This window comes from Lampetra planeri, chromosome 38 (assembly GCF_965212315.1).
Source record: "Lampetra planeri chromosome 38, kcLamPlan1.2.h2, whole genome shotgun sequence".
Taxonomy (NCBI): Eukaryota; Metazoa; Chordata; class Hyperoartia; order Petromyzontiformes; family Petromyzontidae; genus Lampetra; species Lampetra planeri.
In genome coordinates this window covers 5,309,250-5,333,857 of record NC_136144.1, presented here as the reverse complement: position 1 = coordinate 5,333,857, position 24,608 = coordinate 5,309,250, and the positions used below count along the sequence as shown (strand labels likewise).

At 53.2% G+C, this 24,608-nt stretch overlaps 1 protein-coding gene across 2 annotated transcripts in view; it reads right to left on the bottom strand.

The window, feature by feature from the left end:
• Positions 1-3,963: 3,963 nt before the first annotated feature.
• The window catches only part of LOC144731237 (nuclear receptor subfamily 2 group C member 2-like), an 87,277-nt gene continuing 66,632 nt past the window's right edge, over positions 3,964-24,608 (bottom strand). The window contains exons 4-15 of one of the 2 annotated variants that reach the window (XM_078612254.1): positions 21,651-21,840; positions 20,165-20,362; positions 18,913-19,030; positions 17,717-17,804; positions 17,149-17,324; positions 15,466-15,558; positions 14,583-14,649; positions 11,420-11,541; positions 10,089-10,228; positions 8,070-8,207; positions 5,884-5,989; positions 3,964-4,227 (exon numbers count right to left, since the gene is read on the bottom strand). In XM_078612254.1, the coding sequence (XP_078468380.1) occupies positions 4,074-4,227; positions 5,884-5,989; positions 8,070-8,207; positions 10,089-10,228; positions 11,420-11,541; positions 14,583-14,649; positions 15,466-15,558; positions 17,149-17,324; positions 17,717-17,804; positions 18,913-19,030; positions 20,165-20,362; positions 21,651-21,840 (1,590 nt within the window). In that variant the 3' untranslated portion in view covers positions 3,964-4,073. The remainder of the gene's footprint in view (positions 4,228-5,883; positions 5,990-8,069; positions 8,208-10,088; positions 10,229-11,419; positions 11,542-14,582; positions 14,650-15,465; positions 15,559-17,148; positions 17,325-17,716; positions 17,805-18,912; positions 19,031-20,164; positions 20,363-21,650; positions 21,841-24,608) is intronic. The other variant, XM_078612255.1, reaches the window with a different exon arrangement.

Below are 24,608 nucleotides of genomic sequence, written 5' to 3'. Positions count from 1 at the left end.
TTCCGCGTGTCGCTCGGCGCGGCGTTTCGCTCCACGTGGCGGAGGAGAATGTTTTCTGTTGATTTTTTAACGCTGGAATTCAAGCTCGCCCCCCCCTCCCCCCCATCCGCCCCCGGCCGGGACACGTCGCGCGCCTGGCGACGGCGTCGGCGTGCTCGGGGCCCCCTGAATTGGGACTGCGTTGGGAGAGAGTGAGAGAGCTACTCGGCGGCACAAGCGGCACAACCCGACGCGCGGTCGGTACAAGCGTGGCTGCATCTTTGTTGTCTGCGCGAGTGCGGTGCGCGTGCATTCGTCCGTCCGCGCGTCCGTCTGCATCAAACGCGGAGCGACCCTCCGCTCTGCGCTCCTCCTCCTCCTCATCGCTCGCTCGCTCGCCTCTTTAAGTGACGGCGAACCTCCCAAGGTGCTCAAATGCCAGTGCGACCAAAAGAAAGTACGAAGAAAATAAAACACCGTTTGGATTTTGAAATTCCATCGATTTGAAAACATCGCCGCCGTTAGCGAAGAAACGTTTAATTAGGACTGAACTTAGTTTTCTGAAAACTAAAAAACGACACGAAGCATCCGCGAGGCCGTAATTATCGTCGTTGTTGCTCGCCCCTCATCGCTCGGGGGGGGGGGACGACCGATGGAACCGTTGGCTCTGCGACCCGAGGTTGCCAGAGGGGTCAAAGCGCGTCCCAAAAGCACGCATCGTGAGACGTACAAAAGATTGTTTTTCCATCGGCCACTCGGCCCTCGTTTTCGTAGGATCTAAGGCATCACATGATCCAGGCAAACGCAGCAAGTGACTAAAAACAACAGAGCTTATCGAGGGCAATTTGAAAACTCCTGATGACGACGACGACGACGACGGCGTTCCCGGGTTGTTACTGCGTCTCCTTCAGCGAACCAAAATAATTCCAAACCCACGACGCGTTCAAAAACACAGTTCCTGAACGAGCTCCCAGCCGCGTGCGCCGAAACGTCAAGACATCGTGAACAAAGAACGGCAGGCGGCACGACCAGAAGAATGCATCGGACAGCTCTGCAGCCGAATCGCAAAAAAAAAACCTACACAGTCGTAATAATAATGTTATTATTATCGATGACTACGATACGATGTAAAAAAACAACAACAACAACAACGCAACGCTCTGTGGAGCAAACACAGAAGCCACGCCACACGTGTGAACTCTTCCCGAAAGCGCGCCCCACACCCTGGCTGACGCACGCACGCAGCGACGCTCGGCTGCACACTTGCATACAGCAGCAGCAGCAGCGGGACACAGCCGGTGTTCCGTAACGCACCGTCGGGACCCCCACGACTCATCTCACCGTTCCGTAACCTCCCCGAACTGCCGCGCTCAATGGAATGTAACCATCGCCAACGAAACCCCCGCAGCGCCTTTCTTCGCTCTGCACGCTCTCGCCAGCGGTGGCAGCCGCCGTGTGAAAATTACGAGGGGGGGGGTTTTCTAAAAATATATATATAAAATAAAAATGCAACGAAATATGCCCCACGAAGAAAAAAATCTGATTCCTCTCCCCCCCACCTTTGACCGCAAAGCGCCGGTGGCGCGGGGAGTGCAAAGTTTAACTTCGCAGTCCCTCGCTCGCATCTCACGCGTCTCGAGAAACACGTGTGTCTTTGAGCGGCGAGTAAAAGGTGATAGTAGCAATAATAATAATGACGGCGGCGACGATGACGACGACAACGGCGACGATGACAATTAGAATGCGCACGCGGGAGAAGGGCCTCCCCCCGACAGCGATGTGCATTTGTGTTGTGCTATAGGAAAAAAAAGGTGCAATTCAAACATGCGATTCATATATATCATTTTTTTTTTCCTTTTTTTCGTAGTAAAAAATAATAATTACAAACGACGGGGACGGGGACGCGGCGGGCGAGCGTTGGGGCCGGGCGCGCAAACCGGCTCTGCCGGGGGGGGGGAAGGGGGGGGGGGCCTGGGAAAGGCGGTTTTGGCAAAAACAAAAAAAAACGGACGCAGGGATCGGTTCAACCCCAGGAGGGTCAACGTTGAAACCCCCGCAAGCTCACGACCAGGACAACAACGCCACCACGATGGCGCCACCTGCGTCAGAGCACCCGGAAGCCAACCTCAAAACGAGCGGGGAGAGGGGTTGGCCGGGGTGAGGGGGGGCACTCAGCTGCGCCGGTAAAACCCACCAAGAAGACCCCAAGCGGTGTAAATTCCACAATCCCATGGCAGGGGACAGTCTGCCCGACGGGCGGGATCCTTACAGGAAAAGCAATACTTTACTTTGTCCACCCTGGAAGCAACAACGGGCCGGGTCGACCCTCCAACAAGATTGGAACCCAGGGGGAGGGGAGTTCCCGAAACGGTGGTGGAAAAGCCGAACGCCAGCGGAAAACAGCGAGCGTGGCTGGCCGTGCCGCCCCCCTTCCCTTCCCAGCGTCTCTCTCACCCCTCGTTAGTGGCAGAGTCGGCGCGCGCGCGCGCAGTCTCCGCTTCCCCGCGCGTCCCCCGTAAAAGACTAAAAGCGAAAAATAAGTGCAATGCTAACGCTGACCCCGTGACCCCCCAGGGAGGGAGGAGGGCGAGTGCAGGAGGATGAGTGCCGCGCATTAAAGGGCCGACGATTTGTTTTTTTATTTTCTCTTCTCTCCATGATTTCCCCTCTCTTTTGAAACCTTTTCGTGTTTGCCGCAGCGACGCCGTTGTTCAAAACGACCGCGGCGCGTGCTTCTGTTTGTCCCGTCATCGCTCCGCCTTCAGGAAGCCGGCATCTTCCTTCGCAACGTTGCCGCACGGTTTCATCTTTACGTTCCGTTCTTCTCTCTCGTTCGCTCGCTCTCTCTCTCTCTCCCCCGTGATTTTTTTTAGTTTTTTTGTTTGTTTAATATATATATATTTTTGTATACGTAGTCTACAGCGATTTAGGCTCTTCGGATTATAAAACAGTAACGTTCTTCCAAAGTGCAAAAAAAAGTCAGGAGAGGCCGAGGAGAAGTGGGTAAGGGGGGGGGGGGGGTATGAGTGGGTGCGTTGCGTGAAATGCTGCTTAGAGAGGGTGCAAGCGTACGTTTCTTAATTTAAAAACTATACATCGTGTGTGGAGGGTGCGCCGCCGTGCGTGTGCGTGTGGGTGCACAGTTTTTCAGAAGCAACGCACAATCGCGCCGCGTCGTTTCAGCAAAGAAAAAAAAATAACCTCCTGATGCCGTTTGACAGCGGAAGCGATGGAGAAGAAAAGTCTCCGCGTGTTCCCACGGCTTCTCCCGCCGTGCCCGTCGTAGGCTTGCGGGTGGAGAGGAAATCGTGGCGGCGGTGGCAACGACAACCAAATAAGCGTTCCGAAGAGGAGCTGGGCACGACTACCGACTGAATGAAACTCCTCGACCACCTTTCCCCCGCGCGCGAACTTCCGGCTGTAAAAATCCTTTGGACGAGTCTAGCAAAAACAAAAATGAAATTCGTTCCGAGAGGAGTATGTTCGTAGGAGCAGGCTTTGTTTTCGTTTGCTTGTTTTGCTTTCATTATCACGGTAACTTTTGCGTTGTCTTTTTTTTTGTCCCCCCTGTTCTGTTTCTGCTTGTTTAACGTTCGTCATCTTCGGGGGAAGAAGGAGGAGGAGGGTAAACGCAGCTCGCCGCGTCTTTCTTAGCTGCGGGCTGCGGGGAAAATCAAGCGTAAGGCCGCCGCCGCTGCCTTGCGACGTCGTTCACAATCCCATTGCCCGACGGTTGTCGGCGGCGGCGGCGGCGGGGAAAGGGCGGCGGTGGGGGGAGGGGGTGAGGTGCCTGGAGTGTTGCGGAGAGGCCAGAAGAGGCGGTGCACGAACACGCACGCTCACACGGTATTAAAAATGGGGCCGGAAATTCGCTCTCTTTTGGTGGAGAGCGTCCGAAGTGCTACGCCGATGCAGGAGGAGACGCAAGAGTCACAAGTTGTCAGATTCGGTGGAGGAGGAAGAAGGAGTTGGGCGGGCGGGCGGGCGGGTGGGGCGGGCGGCGGTCATTCGTCGTTTCCTTTCTCTCCGTTTTTCCTTTGCTCCACGTGCACTCGAGATCCGGGTCCGGAGGTGCCGCTGGGAGGGGTCGGAGGTCACACCTTGTAGTCGTCGGAGTCCATGCGCAGGATGTAGGGGACGATGCTGTCGATCTGCACGGTGCCGATGAGGCCCACGAAGAAGAGCTCCTCCGTCACGGCGGAGCTCATGAGACGCAGCGCGGGGAGGCGTAGCAGCAGCCGCAGCAGCCTGGGTATGCACGCGCACACGCGTATACATGTACACGAGCGCACGCGCGCACAAATATCCCCAGTACATCAACAACACAACAACCGCCACTCGCCACGAAGTGGCGGTGACGTCATCACGGCGCCAGTGCAAGGCTACGCGCACTTTAAGGCCACGTGAAGTGTCGAGCGCCCGCTGGCAAGAGGTCACGCATTTTAGCCACCCGGCGACCCGCTCGTTGTTGTGAGCGTCGCTCCTCTGCCCTCCGTTGTTTCTCGAGGGAGACTGCCTCAAACTGCGTAGCAGCGTCCTACACGAGCCTCCTCCACAGAGGCCGATCTTGACACCGCTGGTATTAGTCATTGGCAAGTCCACTCAGCTCCATATCCTCTCATACCACATCGCTCCATCTCTTCTCCATCCCGTGCAGCACACACACACGCACGCACACAAACACGCTCACGTATGCACATGTACGTGTCCGGGGGCCGGAGGGTTGGGACTACCCTCCGAGAGGTCCGATTACATTCTCCGTCTCATCACGGCATCACGCCGTGGTTGGGGAAAAAGGACAAAAATACCATGAGTTGTGATACCGGCACTGTGAATCGTGCAACAAAACTGACACCTTTTTTACAAGGAGTCATGTTTGCATAGACCGCAATACCTATTCTTAGGTTTTTTCGGTAAAGTCACGTAGGTAAAACATCAAAATTAATAAAAATAAAATAAAGTAAAGATCACGACGTTTCGGAGGCAACACAAGTCTCCGTCATCAGGTGGGACCGTCACAGCCAGATTAGCTGATGACGGAGAATTGTGTTGCCTCCGAAACGTCGTGATCTTTATTTTATTTTTATTAATTTTGATGTTTTACCTACGTGACTTTACCGGAAAAAACCTAAGAATATGAATCCTTGCAGTCACGAAAGCTTCACCGCAATACCTGCAGTCATAATGCAAACAAAAAACACAACTCTGATAATGTATGCACTGTCCTTGAAGTTGATTGGTCCACACCCGAGACAGCTTTCATTAGAGCCTAGTCTCACACGGGTTGGACCAGATGACGCCAAAAGGCATACGACTCCTCGTAAAAAAGGTGTCAGTTTTGTTGGCAGCTAAAAGGGTAAAAAAAACAATTATCATATTTTTTACTGGCAAATGAGGTACCAATAGTGTTAAACACGTTCCGCCACACATTCAAAAGTTGATTGTAATTTATTTGTGTGATGTCACACCCGTCTCCTGACAGATGAGGTTTCATTTTGTCTCGCGAATGAGAGCGCCGGAAGGAGGGAGAGAGGCTTGGAGAGGTCGGGAGAGGCTGGTGAGAGGCAAGGGAGAGTTCTGGGGCGTTTGGGAGTGGTCGGGTGAGGGAGAGACTGAGAGAGAGACGCAGGGAGAGGCTGGGAGAGGCAAGGGAGAGTTCTGGGGTGTTTGGGAGCGGTCGGGTGAGGGAGAGACTGGGAGAGAGATGCAGGTAGAGGTCGGGAGAGGCTGGGGAGAGGCAAGGGAGAGTTATGGAGCGTTTGGGAGCGGTCGGATGAGGGAGAGACTGGGAGAGAGATGCAGGTAGAGGTCGGGAGAGGCTGGGGAGAGGCAAGGGAGAGTTCTGGGGCGTTCGGGAGAGGTCGGGTGAGGGAGAGGCTGGGAGAAGAGGCCGTTTGGCTCCACCTGGTGCTGTCGTCGGGATGAGCAGACTCCATGTATCCCCGCAGCTCCAGCGTGGCTCTCTCCTGCAGCTGCTTGATCTGCTCCACGTTCACCAGCCCCGGGTGGTCTAAGGGTACGCACGGAAACACACACCATCACGCACGTACTATTGTACACGCACCATTGCACACCAAAAATAAAGCATAATAAAATGATTGTTTTATTTTTATTATAAAACATAATCAAAATGATGTTTTATTTTTATTATTTTATTATTTCCATTCTACGTGACTTTACCGAAAAAACCAAGAAGATGAATCCCTGCAGTCACGAAAGCTTTAAATCAAAATGTTTGGGACAAGTGCTGTTCAAGAGCATCTATGAAGGCTGGAATGGCACACGAGGGGGTGGGTGGCCAGCACCACGTCTCTCCAGTGGTGATATTTACACATCGCACTGGGTACCCATTTGAGGCTGAGTCGACCTAGTGGAGGCCCAGATAATAATCACTGGGTTGGCCATGAGCGGGAATCAAACTTGTGTCGCTGGGTTCAAAGTGCAGCGCTACACTACCGCTCCTCACACATGCGGCACGCACGCAGTTTCACGCACGCACTCCTGTACACTCACCAGGACACAGGCAGTATTGCACGCAGAGCGTGATGGAAGCACGCAGCAAAATAATCACGCCCAACTCTACACGAAACATTGTACATGCTCCATTGTGAAAGCTCGCATGAATCTACATTCACAATTCTAAATGTATGATTGCATACGCACGATGCTACATGCACGCGTGAACACACACACAAAATGTACACACATGCACAACATCATCGCATACGCACGACTGCGCACGCACTTTCGCAGGCGATCACCATCACTACGACGATTTCAAATCAACATATCTTTGTCTGCCGATGCGATGTCAATAGAAAAGAGAGCCACTCAACACAATCCCGCAAACTCGCTCACAGATCTCGCCATCCACAGCCGTGGCTTCACTGCCACCTAGCGGTCATTGCAGGTCAGCGGTAGAGAGGGGGGTTAGGAAGTGGAGTGAGCGGTAGTAGCGTAGCGGTTAGCGCTACGCTGCGCTACAAACCCGGGGAACCGGCGTTCGATTCCCACTCACGGCCAACACCGGTGACGATTATCTGAACCAGTCCCTGGGGCCTCCCCTAGGTCGACACGGCCTCGAATGAGTAGCTGGTGCAGGTGTGTGTAAACATGGCCACTGGGGAGACAAAGGCAGCCGGGCGTGCTGCTGGCCACCCACCGAACGTACCGTGGTGCGTGACGGCCAGATAATGATCGAACAGTGCCGAGGCGAGTGTGCGCGAGTCAAAGCGCGGCCCGTAGGAGGCTCGTCAATAAGTAAAACGGTTCTACACCCCCCGAGGTTATTATGTCATGGGTTACCATCAACCTGAACCTGGTGACACCTGTGTGCGTTTCTAATTTCGAGGGAGCGAGCTTCCGTGAGCGCGAGGGCCCTCTTGCGGTCACACGGTGCACCGATGGCAAAGTCCAATGCCGCCCTCGGCGAGGGAAAGGTGCTCAGCGAAAGTAGAGCTCAACTTGCGCCGTGCGAATTAAGGGGGGCAGACGAGGGCAGTGGCGGCGGCGCTGGTGGTGGCAGTGGCGGTGGCAGAGGAGGCGGAGGTGTGGTCGTTGCAGCAGCGGTGCTGGCGGCGGTTGTGACGGCGGCGTTGGTGGTGGTTGTGATGGCGGCGTTGGTGGTGGTGGTTGTGACGGTGGCGATGACGGTGGCGTTGGTTGTCACGGTGGCGCTGGTAGTGGTGGTGACAGTGGCGTTGGTAGTGGTGGACACGGTGGCGTTGGTGGTGGGTGGTGGTGACGGTGGCGTTGGTGGTGGTGACGGTGGCATTAGTGGCGTTGGCGTCGGTGGCGTTGGTGGTGACAGTGGCGTTGGTAGTGGTGGTGGCGTTGGTGGTGACAGTGGCGTTGGTGGTGACAGTGGCGTTGGTAGTGGTGGTGGCGTTGGTGGCGACGGTGGCAGTGATGACGGTGGCGTTGGTGGTGGGTGGTGGTGACGGTGGCGTTGGTGGTGGTGACGGTGGCATTGGCGTCGGTGGCGTTGGTGGCGTTGGTGGGTGGTTGTCACGGTGGCATCGGTGACGGTGGCGTGGCGTTGACGTTGCAGGCGGTGCGCGGCTGGGTGGGGCTGAGCGCGGGGGACCCACCTGGGCTGAACAGCACGATGGCCTTGAGGCACGCGAACTCGAACGCGTCCACGCCGAGCCGCGACATGCTGTGGCAGAACTCCTGCAGCCTCCACACGTGCTCCACCACCAGCTTCACGCGCTCCGCCGGGAGCTTGTCTGCACGCGCCGCGAGCACGCGTGCACACGCACACACACAAAGATCCCCCGTGTAGCCTTAACAGACTGTAGGGGCAAGTGCGGTTAGCGAGCACCTATTAAGGCCGGAACGGTACACGAAGTGGTGAGTGGCCAGCACCACGCCCGACCGCCTTTGTCTCCCCAGTGGCGATGTTTACACACTGCACCAGGTACTCATTTGAGGCCGAGTCGACCTAAGGGAGGTCCAGGACCGGTTCAGATAATCGTCACTGGTGTTGGCCGTGAGCGGGAATCGAACCCGGGTCGCCAGGTTCGTAGCTTAGCGTAGCGCTAACCGCTACGCTACCGCTCCCCACGCGGGAACACGCACACCCGCACACACGCATGCACACACACGCATGCACACCATCAAGGGCTTACCCCTCCACCCTCGCATTCACCAAGTGGAACCCCACGGGAAGGGGAGTAGAGAAAAGGATCTAAATACGGTAGAAACGTTTACCTTTCTTGTACTGTGCACTACCATCTTGTTGTTGTACTGTTTGTTTTTGTAACGTTCTTACCCCATGCCCCTACTGGACATCTGTGAAAAGGAGCTTTGTAGCCCATCGGGTTGAATGAGAAATGCGAGGGAAAGGAATGGGAAAGGTAACGGAGAAACGGGAGCAAACAGGAGTCAGGAGAGGTGAGGATCGAGAGGAACAGGCTTCATCAGGGCCTCAACGCTGCTGCTGCTGCTGCTACACGGAGGAGGAGCGGCGTCTGTTTTCACAGTGGGTGGCGGCACGGCGATAGGGGAGGGGTTCAGAGCGGGGGTGGCCACGCAGGAGTCACGTGACTTACGGGAGGGTTGAGGTGATTTAGTGAGAGAGAAACGAGATATTAAGATGAGAGGGGAGGGGGATTAAGAGGTGGGGGTGACTGCAGACAAGTCACGTGACTTACGGGAGGCTTCAGCCGATTCAGTGCTTGGGAGGCAACTACAACTGTCGTCAACAATTGCCCGAGTTCTGTGCACTTATGTTGGGATGTTTAACCAACTCCACTAATAAGGCGCTGCGGTGGCGAGATGTTAACTGCCTCGCCTGGTACACAGGAGGTCGTGGGTTTGATTCCAACCCTGACGCCTGCTGCTGTATATTTGGGAGTTTGCGTGTCTCTCTCCCCATGTTCGCGGTTTTTCCCTCCACAATTAGAATCAGCATCACGCATTTAGAGAATCTGGCTGCTATACATTTTCACATTCTATGCCACTTCGTTGAGCTATCATTGCGGTCAGGTTACTTTTTGAAAAAGAGCTAGAAGCTCAGTGGGCCTTACCTGGCAAAATGAAAAGAGATAGTTGGTTAGTCTCTTGTGAGTTAAACAAGCCTTCCCGCAACTTGGAAGAGTTGGCGTTCTGCAGGTTTAATTATATTATTCCTGTGTTTTGTATGGCCTTGTAATACCTGTAGAATCTACAGTAGTGGGAGTCCATAGCATTGGTAATGAGCGTATCTGAATGGGAAATGATTGAATTTTACACAAAGATCCCCTTCATAGCCTGAACAGACTTTCTGTGAAAGTGCTGTTAGCGAGCAACTCTGAAGGCCGGCACGGCACACAAAAGGGTGGGTGGTCTGCACCGCGCCCGACTGCCTTTGTCTCCCGTGTGGCGATGTTTACACATTGCACCAAGTAATCATTTAAGGCTGAGTCAACCTAGGGGAGGCCCAGAACCGGTTCAGATAATCGTCACCGGTATTGGCCGTGAGCCGGAATCGAACTCAAATCGCCGGGTTTGTAGCGCAGCGCGCCAACCGCTACACTACCGCATTTGTAAACGCACGCACGCGCGCGCTAGCACGCCTCTGCAGCAGTCATGCCTGCAAGTCCGGCGCCACGCGTCCCTCCCCTTACCCTGCTGCAGACTGCTCTGGAGGTGCGCGATGACCGCAGCGAGGATGGCCGGAAGGTTCATCACCTGGGCGCACTGCGCCAGCCCCAGCGTGAACAGCTCGTTCCAACACGCACGCACCAGTCCCGTGCAGCACTCCTGCCTGAGAACGCCACCGACCACGGGAGATGGGGGGGGGCGGGCGGGGGGGGTGGAAATCGAACTCAGATGGGTGGGCTCGCGGCTCGGTTCGCTAACCATCGCGCCCTCGCTCCGCCCTACGTGCCGCTGGAAGTGCGCGCACATTTCAAGCGGCGTGTTCTAACGCTCGCGAACATCTTCACACCTTCGATGTAAAGCTTTCGTGACTGCAGGGATTCATCTTCTTTCGGGTCTTTCAGTAAAGTCACGTAGACGGGAAATAATAAAAAAAATATATAATAATTATTATTTTATTATGTTTTATTTTTATTATTTTATAAAAATGATTATTTTATTATGTTTTACTTTTATTATTTCCCTTCTACGTGACTTTACCGAAAGAACCAAGAAGATCTTCACACCTGTATTCTTTGCCGGAAAAGGGTGAAAGCCTATTGTTTCATCATCTTGACACTGGCAAAAAATAATATAAATAAGCTTCAACACTCGGATGTACGCATCACGAGTATAGAGAATGTATTAAAATTAGAATTCCCTAATCACTACCGTCATCATGTCTCTTAGCGGTGACACGGCCAAGCGGTAGCGGGTTCACCGCTTGCTGCAGACGCCAACGGCTGTAAACCGAGGGGCCGCTCTTGGTTATTTGTTGGCGGTTGTTTGCACCGTCTGCTTCACGCATGGTGGAACGTCAAAAGATCTCGTGACGTCGTTCGCAAAAAAAAAATAGCCAGCACTGCGTTGCTGGCATCACGGTCAGAATTGTCAATTACTCAACTGAAATATACACGAGCAAATAACTACATTTGGATCACACGCAGGCAGCAACAACATCGCCCCCTTACTGCGAAAACTTGGCAGGACACTCCTGAAAATGCATCACGAGATTCAACGAGGTACACAAGAGGAATAAGACTGATAAGAAGACATTCTCTCCCGCACAGGTCAGCGCACACACATTACGAGCACGAAAATGTATCCCATCGAAAAAGGCGACCCCTCGTGAGCATTCCCATCATCTCTCTCCTTTAGCGAGCGGCCTACTTTTAGCTTTTGCGAAGTTCTTTCTGCCTTTCCCACTGCTGTAACCAAACGGGTGGGGGGGGGGGGAGAGGGGTGGGTGGTGGTGGGGGGGGGTACGAGAGCGGCGGCAATGGCGGCACAGCGCCCACGGCACTGGCCGGGTACGCACCCGAGTGTCGCGAGGGCCGGGATGGAGCGGACCCAGTGCATGGAGAGGAAGAGGAGGCGCGACGCCGACTCGCAGATGTAGCTGATGTTCATGGTGTCTGGCACGGGCAGCGGCATCGTCAGCTGCGGAGAGGGAGGCAAAGAGACGCGCGGCGGCGCAGGGGACGTCAGACTCCCACGGGCAACGGATCGACTTAATAAGCTCGTCGCTCGCACGGTTTCTTAAAACGATTTGAGCGCAACGAGAGAGGAAGAGCCGACGACGACGCAGAGATGCTTGGACCGCGTGGAACGATCGCCCAGACGCACTCAAACGTACCGCCGGTCTCGGCTTGTTTAAACCTTTAATCAACTCGGACATGTGTAAATAAATAAATAAAGAGCTTCATAGCTCATCGGATTCCTCCAGTATAAAGATTCTGACTCTGAATTACAGCTCACCCGGAATAACATTGACAACTGTTGCACCCAGGGAACATTTAACACGAAGCGGCGGTGCGCATCGCTTAATTATTTATGGATATCCTTTCTTCATGCATTTGGTGCGAGTGCGGTATTCGCCGTATGAACGCACGCCGTGCGAGTCCTAGATTCCAAGTGTTTGTCGCGGTGCCATCGCTCGTTTGCTCACGCGCGTGTCAAACGAGACGTTCCGTCGGGGGATTTTCTTGGGCGAAATATTTGTGGATTATTATTACTTCAAATAAAATCGCTCCACGATGTTGCGGCCAGCTCACGGTTTCTATCCGAGATAATACGGGGAGTCAGTGGCTCAGCAGAAGATCAGGTGGCTCGCAATCACAATGCTTTGCGAGGTCACATCCTGGTTTGGCGTTGACACAGCCCATCATCCGTCTGGGGTGGATAAAATGAGCAATACCCTTTGGGGAAGTCCACAACCATTTCGATTTCAAGCTTTCGTGACTGCAGGGATTCATCTTCTTGGTTCTTTCGGTAAAGTCACGTAGAAGGGAAGTAATAAAATAATAAAACTAAAACATAATAAAATAATTCTCACGACGTTTCGGCCACAACGCAAGCAGCCGTCCTCAGGTGAAGACCAGGTCTGTCGGGGAGACAGCGTCTGAATGAAAAACCTGGTCTTCACCTGAGGATGGCTGCTTGCGTTGTGGCTGAAACGTCTTGAGAATTCTTTTATTATGTTTTAGTTTTATTATTTTATTACTTCCCTTCTACGTGACTTTACCGAAAGAACCAAGAAGATCAACAACCATTGTTCTACAGATAAGACTCGCCCCCCGCCACAGGAATGGGGAATTTCCACAACTGGCTAAGGGCGGCTGTAAACATGAAACGAGCACCGCCTCAATGCTCATCTGAGCAGCAAATCACTCTTTGACTTTTGACCCGAGTGGGCGGAGCGCGGACTGTGAATCACACACAGATAAAACCAACGCACACGGGTAATGCAAGTGAAAATCTATTTAAAACGTAGGCTTTCGCGAACAATATCATACATATGAGAGGTTTTTTGGGTTAGATCACCACATCTACGCCTCTATATAAGAAACGAAACAGGTGGACTTCTCCACCGATCTGGCTGTCGCCTGATGAAGCTGGTTGTAATTACTGGCGAAACGTCGTACTCAGATTGTAAATGTTGTGGCTTGGCTTTCCAACACACCGGTGTGCTGTACTAGGATACTACACTATATACTACACTACTATACACTACACTATACACTACACTATACACTACACTATACAATATACTACACTATACACTACACTACTATACACAATACACTACACTATACACTAGTGCTGTATTAGTGAGGAATTTGACACGTTCTGTTTACGTGACGACCCTTACTAGTTGGCTGTGTCGGGTGGTAGCGGGTTTAACGACACATTGATATATTTATGCGATACAACCCAACAAAACTCTATTATGAAAATCTATTTAACTCCTTACACACGTAGAGTGGGGGGTGAAGACTGTGAGCGCGTCGTCTGTAAGTGTGTACGTACGCACGCAAGTCGCCAACTGTGCTAATCGGAGGTGTGATTAGCACGGTTGGTTGGCTACTCCTATCAACTCTCCCCAAGATCTTCCTCCTTAGAGCTCTTAACTTCGCTCCTAAGATGTTTATTGCTTGTAAAATGTTTCGGGACGACCTGCCGACGTCTAATGCGGTCGCATGGGTACCCAGTCACTGAGTGAGGAGCTGCTAAGAATTAATCCGGCGCGCGCGTAAGTACGAGTCGAGTACGAGCATGGCATTAGTCGGGGGAGGCGGAAGCCCGGAATCGCACTCGGGATAATCACGAATAATGATCGGTAAGAACGTTTGGTACGTCGCGCCGTTCTTACGGCACAAGGCTGTCACGAAGGAGGTCGTTCGGTTTCACGGAACATCAAATAGTTTTAGAGCAGGGGGGCCGATGTTGTGGTGTGTAATCCGAGTTGAGAAATTCGTGGGTCATCCTACAATTGTTGCCAAATTCGGAACCCCGACGCCGGCGCAACATGGCCTACTCTTTTTAAACGACGTCATGGGAATCTATTAACGGACCACCGTGAAGAAACTCGGGGGGGGGGGGGCGGGGCATAATTTACAGTTGATGCACCCGCAGTATTTACCAGAGCGGCCTGCCGGATACAAAGCACAAGCCTCTGCGCCGAGCAGAAAGTGCGCTCGGCGCCATGACCTCCGCAACACCACGCCGCCGCAACACCTCTGACTGCCGGCGAGTGTTACATTGCCCGGCGACTGTAGCGAAGCTTGGGTGGGAACCAAGCGGTGGTGTTCTGGCTGTCGCTGTGCCCGATGGTTCTGCGTGTAAGTATGCTCAACTTCTTTCGCACCACAAGTAGCCAACCGCGCTAAATCGGAGGTGCGGAGGACAGCAAACTAAAATAAACAGTTCTAAACAAATGAGTTTTCAATCTAGATATAAAAGTGCTTAGCTCCAGTGGCTTCCTAATAACGGAAGGAAGAGCGTTCCAGACGGCCACGAAAGTGCACCTGAAAGCGCGCGATGCGGTGAGTGTCTTTGTTCGATGGCCAGTCTAAAGCCGCTACTGCGAGGATGACCGGAGTTCGCGCGATGGTTTATGCTCTTTGACGAGATCAGCAAGGTATTGTGGTTCTCTTGTGGCAAGCACTTTGTGTGTAAGCAAGCACTCTGTGCGCAGATACCTCGAACTCGGCATGGTCTGCCGTCAGCAGCGACTCTCCACAGCACGGCTCCATCTTGGGCCGAGATCTAAGACAGGACGAGGAGCAAACATAATCGTACAAATGATCAGCAACGCCACCACTGCTTCAGGGATGATGTGCTGAGACTAGTGCTTGGTTTATAAACCATCTTAGCGGCAGAGCCTACGGTGGAAGAGTGATTAGCGTAATGCACTATGAACCTGGTGACCCGAGTTCCATTTCTCGTCAAATTGAACCTCGGATTTGGTAACCGGCCTCACACCTTCAACTCACTGCACTGGAAAACCCAGTTGAGTAATAAATAACATTAAAAAAATGTTTTACATCCCATCCGCAACACACAGACATCTGGGAGTGCATAATCACAACAGCATTGGATCAACGCAAACTCTAGACCGGTTTTCCATATTCAGTGTCTCACAAACAGTCAGGATTGCTCGTAGCAATGTTTCTAAACTGTTGCTAAATTGCCTGATATTTGTCGACCACCCAGTTGCCAGCTCATTAAAGTCACCGTGGGCACCGCGGGCACCGCGCGGACCGTCTCGTTACTGCCATGGTGGCGAGATGTTAACTACCTCGCATGGTACACAGGCGGTCGTGGGTTCGATCCAGACCCTGACGATGCCTGTATATTCTGAGTTTACGTGTTCTCCCCGTGGTCATGTGGATTTTTCCTCCACACTTAGAGTATTTGGCTGCTATAAATGTCCACGTGATAAGCCACTTCATTGAGATATCATTTTTGTGGCCAGGTCGTTTCTGAAAAAGAGCTACATAGCTCAGTGGGGCCTTACCCGGCAAAACGAAAGTTTAGTCCTAACGAGGGGCAGTGCGGCCTGCCCGTCGCGATGGGAGTCACCTTGTGGAGGGGAGCTCGGAGTGGGATCCTCTATCGGCGCCCTCTCCCCCGTCGCGGGAGACCCCCAGAGCCTTGCCCAGCGCCCCAAAGCCCCTACACGCACACGCGGGACACACACACGCGGGACACATGCCCGCGACACGTAGCAGAGGAGAATTGTTAACAGCAGCTGCTGCGCGCGTGTGTGTGTGTGTGCATGTGTTTGCTAACAGCTCTTTCCCCAACAGTCTGTTAAGGCTATACGGGGGTCTTTATCTTTCCACGTGGTAAACGCGCTGCGCTACGAAACCAGCAACCCGAGTTCGATTCCCGCTCATGGCCAACACCAGTAACGATTATCTGAACCGGTCCTGAGCCTCTCCTAGGTCGACTCAGCCTCAAATGAGTATCTGGTGCTGTGTATAAACATCGCCACTTGGGATACACGGTGCTGGCCACCTACCCCTTCGTGTGCCTTGCTGGCCTTCATAGGTACTACTCGCTAACAGCACTTGACCCCACAGTCTGTTAAGGCTATATAGGGGATCTTTGTCTTGTGCATGTCACATATTGTGAATGGATATGAATTATAGCAATCATAATATGACACACAAATGTGATTTTATAGATTGTATTTAAAATGTTGGTCCCTTCTACCATTCATATATATACATATATCATCGTTTTTATTTCTTACTGTGTTAACCATAGTTATGCCACCAATTTGATGTAAAACACTGGCATTTAACTCCATAAATCATTTGCAAACGTGAACAAATCGTTTTCATTCAGAAAAGAAACAGACAACTATTATGATTGCTTGACGATCAGAATAATTTACAATTCATAATTTGAATCCCTCAAAATATTGGCCATATTTCTGGAAGACCTCCACCAAATCCCAGAGGCATCTGTCCTGGCCTCCGCCGCTCGCTGCGCTTGTGAATGGCTTTCTGTCTTGCTCAGGCCCCTTTAAGATATTCCTAACAATGCCTATAAGGATACGTGTGTCGCTCCAGCGCTGTCAACCCCAACCCACCCCCCACCCCTTGTTAGATATTACTGTGGGATCGTGGTGAGTAACAACGTGATGAAAATTTGGGAAACCTGTCTCCGTATCTCTCACACGACTTGCTGCCAAACCTTACAGGAAAATCTAATAAAAATGAGGTTGACGAGCCCTTGTTGATTTGACACGGACGGGCCCAGCCGCGTGTGTATTGGACACGGCCTCATTACAAAGGGAGTGGCTGGCGGGGGGCTGCTGTGGGGTGTGGACACAGTGGGTTCGTGGCGGGGTCACGGGCGGGGTAGCGGTGGGATCGTGGTGGGATTACGGTGGGGTCACGGTGGGGTCGTGGTGGGATCATGGTGGGATTACGGTGGGGTCACGGTGGGGTCGTTGTGGGGTCGTGGTGGGATTACGGTGGGGTCATGGTGGGGTCGTGGTGGGGGTCGTGATGGGGTCGTGATGGGGTCGTGATGGGGTCGTGAGGGGGTTGTGGCGAGGTCGTGGCAGGGTCGTGGCAGGGCTGAGATTGGATTGTGGTGAAGTGGTGGTGACGTCGTCGTGACTTCTCGGTGGGGTCGTGGTGTGATCACGGCGGGGTGTCGGTGGAGCTCGGCGTTGCAGCGGAGTCGTGGCGAGGCCACGGCGAGGTCACGGCAAGGTCGTGGCGGGGGTTCGGGCCGTCGTGTACGAACCTGGAGGGAGCGGCGGGCGTGTGCCCGTTCTGCCAGCCGAGGCCGGCTCCTGCGCCATCGCCATTGCTCTGGCTGTCGAAGCCGCCGAGGCCACAGCCACCGCCCTCCTTCTTGAGGCTGGCGAGGGACGTCACCACGCTCGCCAGGGTGTTCAGGTCCCCTCGGCCGGACGACAGCTGGGAGGGGGTTGCAACACAAAACGAAACAAATTGGGTTTGCGATGGCACCCCACGCTCTTCTCCGCGTCGTATCGCCCAGGACACGTGAAGAGCTGGCAGCTCCCTCCTTCCCTCCCGTCTCATTCCCTCCCTCCCTCCCACTTTTACATAGCCACGTCTACTCAACAGCTAGCCCCGCACACAGTGAGTGGTCTTCTAATAGTCCCTCCTCCCCACTCCTCTTGCCAATCGACGCCCACAGCTCGTGTAGCCACCCCCCCCCCGCACCTCACCGCGTTTTGCACGAGCCACGGGTCTCGAGCTCGAGGCGAGAAAAGCGTTAAACCGGGGGACAAATTGCAAGATTCACGCGAAACATTTGGGACAAGGGGCTCTGTGAAGCCACTCACCTTGCTGCTCTGCAGCATGGAGCCATCGTGACGCCGCAAAGCCTGGTGTCCCTCCTCCATGGGCGACGAGTCAAAGGGTGCGAGGAGCCTGCCACACCACACCACACCGCACCGCGCCACACCACAGCACGCAAACAAGCAATGTAGCCCAGCAACCCGAGTCCAATTCCCGGCCATGGGTAACATCGGTGGCGAGCGATATCTGGTGAGGTCCTGGGTCTCTGCCCCTCAGTATAGCGAGTGACGTCTCAACTGGTTTTCGGATAATTCGTTCCCCGCCCCACCAAAAATTAGTGACGTAAGAACAATCAATCTCCATGACCTCAATGATGCGGGGAAGCCTTCATCCAACAGTGGATTGACACAATTCTGTAATGGATCTATTTTCTTTCGTTAAAACTCTCCAAAGACTCAAGACCATCTCAGCAGGGAGGGCAGGAGCGGCATTATAGGGGGGCGATGACAAACGACCACCATTTCTTCCCAACATGTTTGTACCTGGTCTGACTGAACAATCACGTTCCGAACCGGGACTAAATCTTATCATCTGTAGATAATAAACCTCCTCTTTTATGGAGCAAGGAAAGCTGTCTCTACCGTGTCAGACCAACGGTCACTTGGAGAAATCTCAGAGGGAGCTCTGTGATACCCGCTTTCGTGGGCTGTTCTCTAACACGGTGGGTCGTACTGCTCTGCGAGAAATCCAACTGGACACTTTAAAAACTGAACTATTTTTATTTCACCAGATAAGGCCCACTGAGCAATTTAGCTCTTATTCAGAAGCGACCTGACCACGAATGATAGCTGCAACAAAGTGGCTTATCGTGTGGAAATTTATAGGAGCGAAATACTCTCAAAGCGTGTTTATAAACGTGGAAGTAAAAACCGGAGGACCCAGAGAAAAATCCACACGACCACGGAGGGAACATGCAAACTCCAAATATATAGGCATCGTCAGGGTCGCGATGGAACTCACGACCTCCTGTATACCAGGCGAGGGAGTTAACATCTCGCCACCATGGTGCGCCCCACATAACACCAATGGCACATGCGAGGAAAAAACGAATTACGAAAGGAACAAACGAAACGAAAAAGGATTTTTATTTCGATTTAAAGCTTTCGTGACTGCAGGGATTCATCTTCTTGGTTCTTTCGGTAAAGTAAAAGAAAAAGGATTTGGTCTGGCATACCCGTACCGAGCGCTGCTCTTGTAGGAGAAGGACGACACGGGCCCCGAGTAGTCTTTCCTGCCGTACGGTTTTCCCAACGACACGCTGCCCGCCTTGTCCGAAGGCTTCCGCTCGTTCTGCACCGCTGCCGACAAACGGCCAGAGTTCGGTCAGCGATGGCAAAGGGCTACCATCGTCGTCATCGCATTCATCATCGTCGTCGTCGTCGTTATCGTCGTCCACGTCATCAGAATCAACATTATCATTGTCAGTATCATCCTCATCATCATAATGGTCATCGTAGTCATAATTTTCATCGTCGTCATCCACATCATCAAAATCAGCATTGTTATCATTTGCAGTATCATCCTTATCATCAACATAATGGTCATCATCATCATGATCGTTGTCAGCATCATCGATTTTGTCATCATCAAATCATTGAGGGGCCAACCAACAACCTACACAGTACTAAGTAGCGCTTTCCAAACCCCTCCGTCATGTTCGCCCCACCAAAGTCAACCCAACATATTTCATTCTCCGAACTGGAACTTTGTCAAACTAAGCGCACTTGCCACACTTGAGGGCCCAGTTTGATCGCAGACAGTTGCCTGGATTTAAACCCAGGGCCTCAGCGTTGCCAGCTCGGTGCACTGCCCTCTGCGTCACCTGGCCACCTCGGGGTTCAGCGTTGATGACTGAGGCTTGTAAAAGCCACAGAAGGGTTGATGGTGCTTTTGCAAACCATTAGAAGTTGAGAACCCGGTTTAATTACAAGCATCTGCCTAGATTGGAACAAAGGATCTTTCGTGATGGGGTACTCAGCTAGTGTGGTTCACAATGGCTGAGGAAGCCACTGAAGCTGATTACGAAGCCACTGCAGCTGTGCACTTTTAAATTTAGATTGAAAACTAATTTCTTTAAAAATGATTTTTGTTGGTCCTTAACACCCGCACCTCCGATTAGCACGGTTGGCGACGTACGGTGCGAAGGAAGTTCAACGCACGTACCTAATAAATGAACTTGAACGTACAAGCATTCCCCTTTCAAAAGCCAACTTTGTCAACAACGTACATTTTTCGCGTGTTGACCCACGTAGCTGTACGACCCCCGATAAATCGCACGCGGTCAAAACCGGCGCTCTCGGAGATACCAACTCCAGATCTCAGCTGTGCCGGCTCTGACACAGCCATTATGAATCCCCCCCCCCCATCCCCCCAACCCCCCACCCCCCCCCGCCCCCCATCCTCTGTCCCTTGCCGTGGCGGTGCATGTGTACCGTAGCGGCGCGACCTACACTCCTGCCGCATGCCCATGAGCAGACACTTCTGCAGCCGGCAGTACTGGCAGCGGTTGCGGTGGTTTTTGGTGATGAGGCAGTCGCGGTTGCCGCGGCAGGTGTAGACGACGCTGCGACGCACGCTGCGCTTGAAGAAGCCTTTGCAGCCCTCGCAGCTCATGGCACCATAGTGGCGCCCTGGGTGGAGCAGGGGGAGGAGAGACGAGCGAGAAACAGAGAGAATGTGGCAACATCATCATTAGCATCGTCGTCATTAAATCGTCATCTGCCGGGGTATTATCCACTGCTGTAGAGAGAAAGAAAATCAGAATCTTTCTTTAGACTGGAGGAGGAATCCTATGGGCTATGTCTGTATGCTGAACTTATTTCGCACCGTACGTAGTCACCCGTGCTCATCGGAGGTGCGGGGGAAGGACAACAAAACTAGACACAACAACGAGCAGTTGTTTTTCACAGATGTCCCGTACGGGTGTGTCAGCGAGTCAATTTAGAAGGATAAGCAAGTCACAGTACATATATAAATAATACATTAAGTACGATTTATCAAGCTTGGGCAAGACAGCAAAAACAATAACAACACAGTCCCAGACTACAGTATGAGGAGAGAGGAGGAGGGAGGAGAAAGGAGGGAGGAGGGAGGGGGAAGAGGGAGGAGAGTGAGGAAGAGAAGCAGGAGGAGTGAGCAGCATGATTGTAGGGGATTCTAGAGGAATGAGCAGTAGGATTGTAGAGTAGTGTCGTGGAGGAGTGAGCAGTAGGATTGTAGGGGATTGTAAAGTAGTGATCAGTAGGATTGTAGGGGATTGTAGAGGGGAAGTGAGCAGCATGATTGTAGAGTAGTGTAGAGGAGGAGTGAGCAGCATCATTGTAGGGGATTGTAGAGGAGTGAGCAGTAGGATTGTAGAGTAGTGATCAGTAGCATTGTAGAGGAGGAGTGAGCAGTAGGATTGTAGGGGATTGTATGGGAGTGAGCTAGAGTAGTGTAGAGGGGGAGTGAGCAGTAGGATTGTAGGAGATTGTATGGGAGTGAGCTAGAGTAGTGTAGAGGGGGAGTGAGTAGTAGGATTGTAGGGGATTGTAGAGGGGAAGTGAGCAGCATGACTGTAGAGTAGTGTAGAGGAGGAGTGAGCAGCATGATTGTTGGGGATTGTAGAGGGGGAGTGAGCAGTAGGATTGTAGGGGATTGTATGGGAGTGAGCTAGAGTAGTGTAGAGGGGGAGTGAGTAGTAGGATTGTAGGGGATTGTAGAGGGGAAGTGAGCAGCATGACTGTAGAGTAGTGTAGAGGAGGAGTGAGCAGCATGATTGTTGGGGATTGTAGAGGGGGAGTGAGCAGTAGGATTGTAGGGGATTGTAGAGGAGTGAGCAGTAGGATTGTAGAGTAGTGTAGAGGGGGAGTGAGCAGTAGGATTGTAGAGAAGGAGTGAGCAGGGCCACGAGGATTGGCCACATGCCCACGCGCTCACCGGACGCCACGTCCCCGCACACCACGCAGTGCTCCACTGTGGACGGCACCAGCCGTGCCTCGTGCTTCACCGGCATCGCCCCTGCCGCCGCAACCGCTGCCGCCGCCACTGCCGATGAGGGCCCCCCACTCTCCTTGGGACCCCCCTGAATGGCGCTCAGGTACTCTGACGTACCGGCGTCCGTCACCAGCTGACAAGCGGAGGATCGGCGAAGGCAGGAACGGGGTAGGCGTTGCCGTCAAGGCGGGAGGGGGGAAGATGCCGGGGGTTGTGGGTCAGGGGTCAGAGCGGGGAGGGCGGTAGATTAGAGCAGAGAGCACGAGGGTGGGACGGCAACGATTTCATTCAAAAATCGATTGTTTCTGTTTAACATTGCGTCGCATTGTAGAGGTGGTCGGCCGGGGGCTCGGAGGTCAGAGACGCGAAGCGAGAAACCCCTGCGACTGACACGGCCACGGGGAGAGACTTTCATCCAGGATTGGACTGACGGCAAAAGGGGCTTGTACAGTAGAATCATTAATGTATTAAGATTAAGCGAGACTGAAAAACTCCCAGGCGAATTCTTGTTCAAGTGAGGGTTGAGTCCTGATCGCAGTTCTGCAGAGCCAGAACATTGTGGTACTTATTTAATTTACACCGCAGATAGAGATGATGGGCTGAGCCAACCCCCAAAACCATGATTTGAACTCGCAACCTTTTGATCGGGAGCCGGTCGCTCTTCCGCCGAGCCACCTCGCCGCCCCATTACCCTGGATAAATTGAGGGCTGGCCGCACAATCCTCGAGCGATTTTGATTTAATTCGTTCAAATATTTCACCAGCAAAAATCGCTCGAGATGAAACGTCTCGCTTGCAAGGGCGTCCCGGGGTGTCGACCGACACACACGACAGCAACACACGCGACGACACGCGTACACACGTTTAAAATCCATAACTAAAACAGTGCACATATATGAGACGAATATCGCACTACCGTAACAATACTAACGATATCATAACAGGAAAAGATGATCTGTACGCATACATTTTCCAACACAAGCGACTGACAGCAAGACAGAAGTGGGATGGCAACACGGCATTCGGGTTCTTGCGATTGTCCGCTCTCCGATCCCTACGTGCGGTCAGCCCAAAACAAAACGACTTCAACAACAACAACAACAGCGGCGAGACGGCAAAACCGATTTGGTCGCCATGGGGGGGCGGCGGGGGGCGGTGGCATCATCATCAGTGCCGCAACCACCGCCGCCATTTGGACTCGGGGGTACGTGCGGGAGAGGTTACACGCACGCGCCGGCGCGGCGACCTTGCCCCTCCGCCACCGCCTTTCTCTCCGCAGCAGCAGCGCCGCTAAAAAACGATCAATGCCCCCTTTCTTCTCCCACAAAGAGCGCCGGGCGTGACGGGGAGAATGGATGTCGCTGCCGAGCGGCTCGTGCGTGCAGTCCTCCTCCTTCTCCTCCTCCTCCCTCTTTTTTCCCCGATCAGTCTCAGGTTTGTTCACCATCGTGAGCACCTTCAGTCATCATTTTGTTGTTTTTTTGTTTTGCTCGTGATTGTCCATAACCTTGGACGTAAGTGCACCAAATGGAATGAATGTGCCCATAAAGAAGTGTGCTACATAAGTGCAAATAAAGAGATTTTGCCAGGAGGAGGAGGCCCAACTCAGTCCATCATAAGCAGCTCTCAATTGTCCAGAATGGAGCAAACGGCGCCCACCGCCGCCCACCGATCCAGGAAGGTGCCGGCATTACCCGGTGAGCTGGGCGTGGCGGAACTCCAGCCACACTGTGGCAGAGAGCAGGGCCCTGAAGATGCCGCGGGCGTTTGGTGAGCGGCTCCCAATCACCGCCGCCTCCCTCGCCCTGTAGATGGCCAGCTTGGCGGAGCTCATCGGGGCAGTCACGAGGCCGTCCCGGCGTTTGTCAGCCCCGTCTCCCCCCTGGCCAAAGATGATCACCGTGGGGGAGAAGTGCAGGTTGCCCTTCAGCAGCATGTTTCGCAGGAGATTGAATAATGAATCCAGAGCCTTTCACTGGGTGTACAGGAGTGCGACCGTTTCCATCTGCTCACCGCACAGAGAAGACTGAGGGTCGGCATTCGTGAACCTCGCTTGGAAGGCGTTGCTGGTGCTGTTGGCCAGGCTCCTATTGAAGTTCCCATTGCACTTGTAAGGACGGCCTGAAGTAGAAACTCCTCCACAGAGGTTCATCTTGGCCTTCGCAGCAGAGGGTCTCTCTACAGGCGTGATCTTTGTGAGTCCTCAGCGTGTCTTGGTGGTGGAACTGCACCACTGGGCTTCGGCGTAAGGCAGGAAAGATCAAACCAATGAATCCGGCCCCAAACACAAAAGCCCTCGATGTTCCCAGCAGATACCCAAGGTCAAAACCTGTCGAACGCCTTCTCCTGGTCGAGAGAGAGGAGTGCGAGTAGGCGCCCAATTCTCTCGGAGAGGGCGATGAGATCCGTTGACAAGGAAGACGCCGTCGTGGGTGGTTCTCCCCGGAACTGCGTAGGCCTGGTCGCTCTCCACCACCTCAGCCAGCACCGTCTTCAATTTGGAGGACAGCGCTTTGGCCGGGATTTTGTATTCCGTGCACAGCACTGACAACCATGGCAAATTTTTACGATGCCTCAGGGCGTCCTTCTTAAGGAGCAGGGTGAGCACCGCCCTCCTCCGCGACTGAGACGCATGGCTCCTGTGGCCACCGCTTCTTCAAACTGCTCGGTAGTCCTCGTGCGGCGTTGGCCGAAAGGAGGCGTGGAGTTCTCCAGTGAGTCCGTCGATCCCCGGACATTTATTTTTTTGCCAGGGACTTCACTGCTGCGTTCCGGGTCGCTCGCCGTGAACCCTTGCTCCGGCAGCTCGTTCGCTAACTCCCCGATGGCGGAGAGGTCCCTCCAGATCTCCTCTTGGGCAGGCGCAGATGTTTCCTCGGGAGACAAGAGGTCGCTGTAGAAT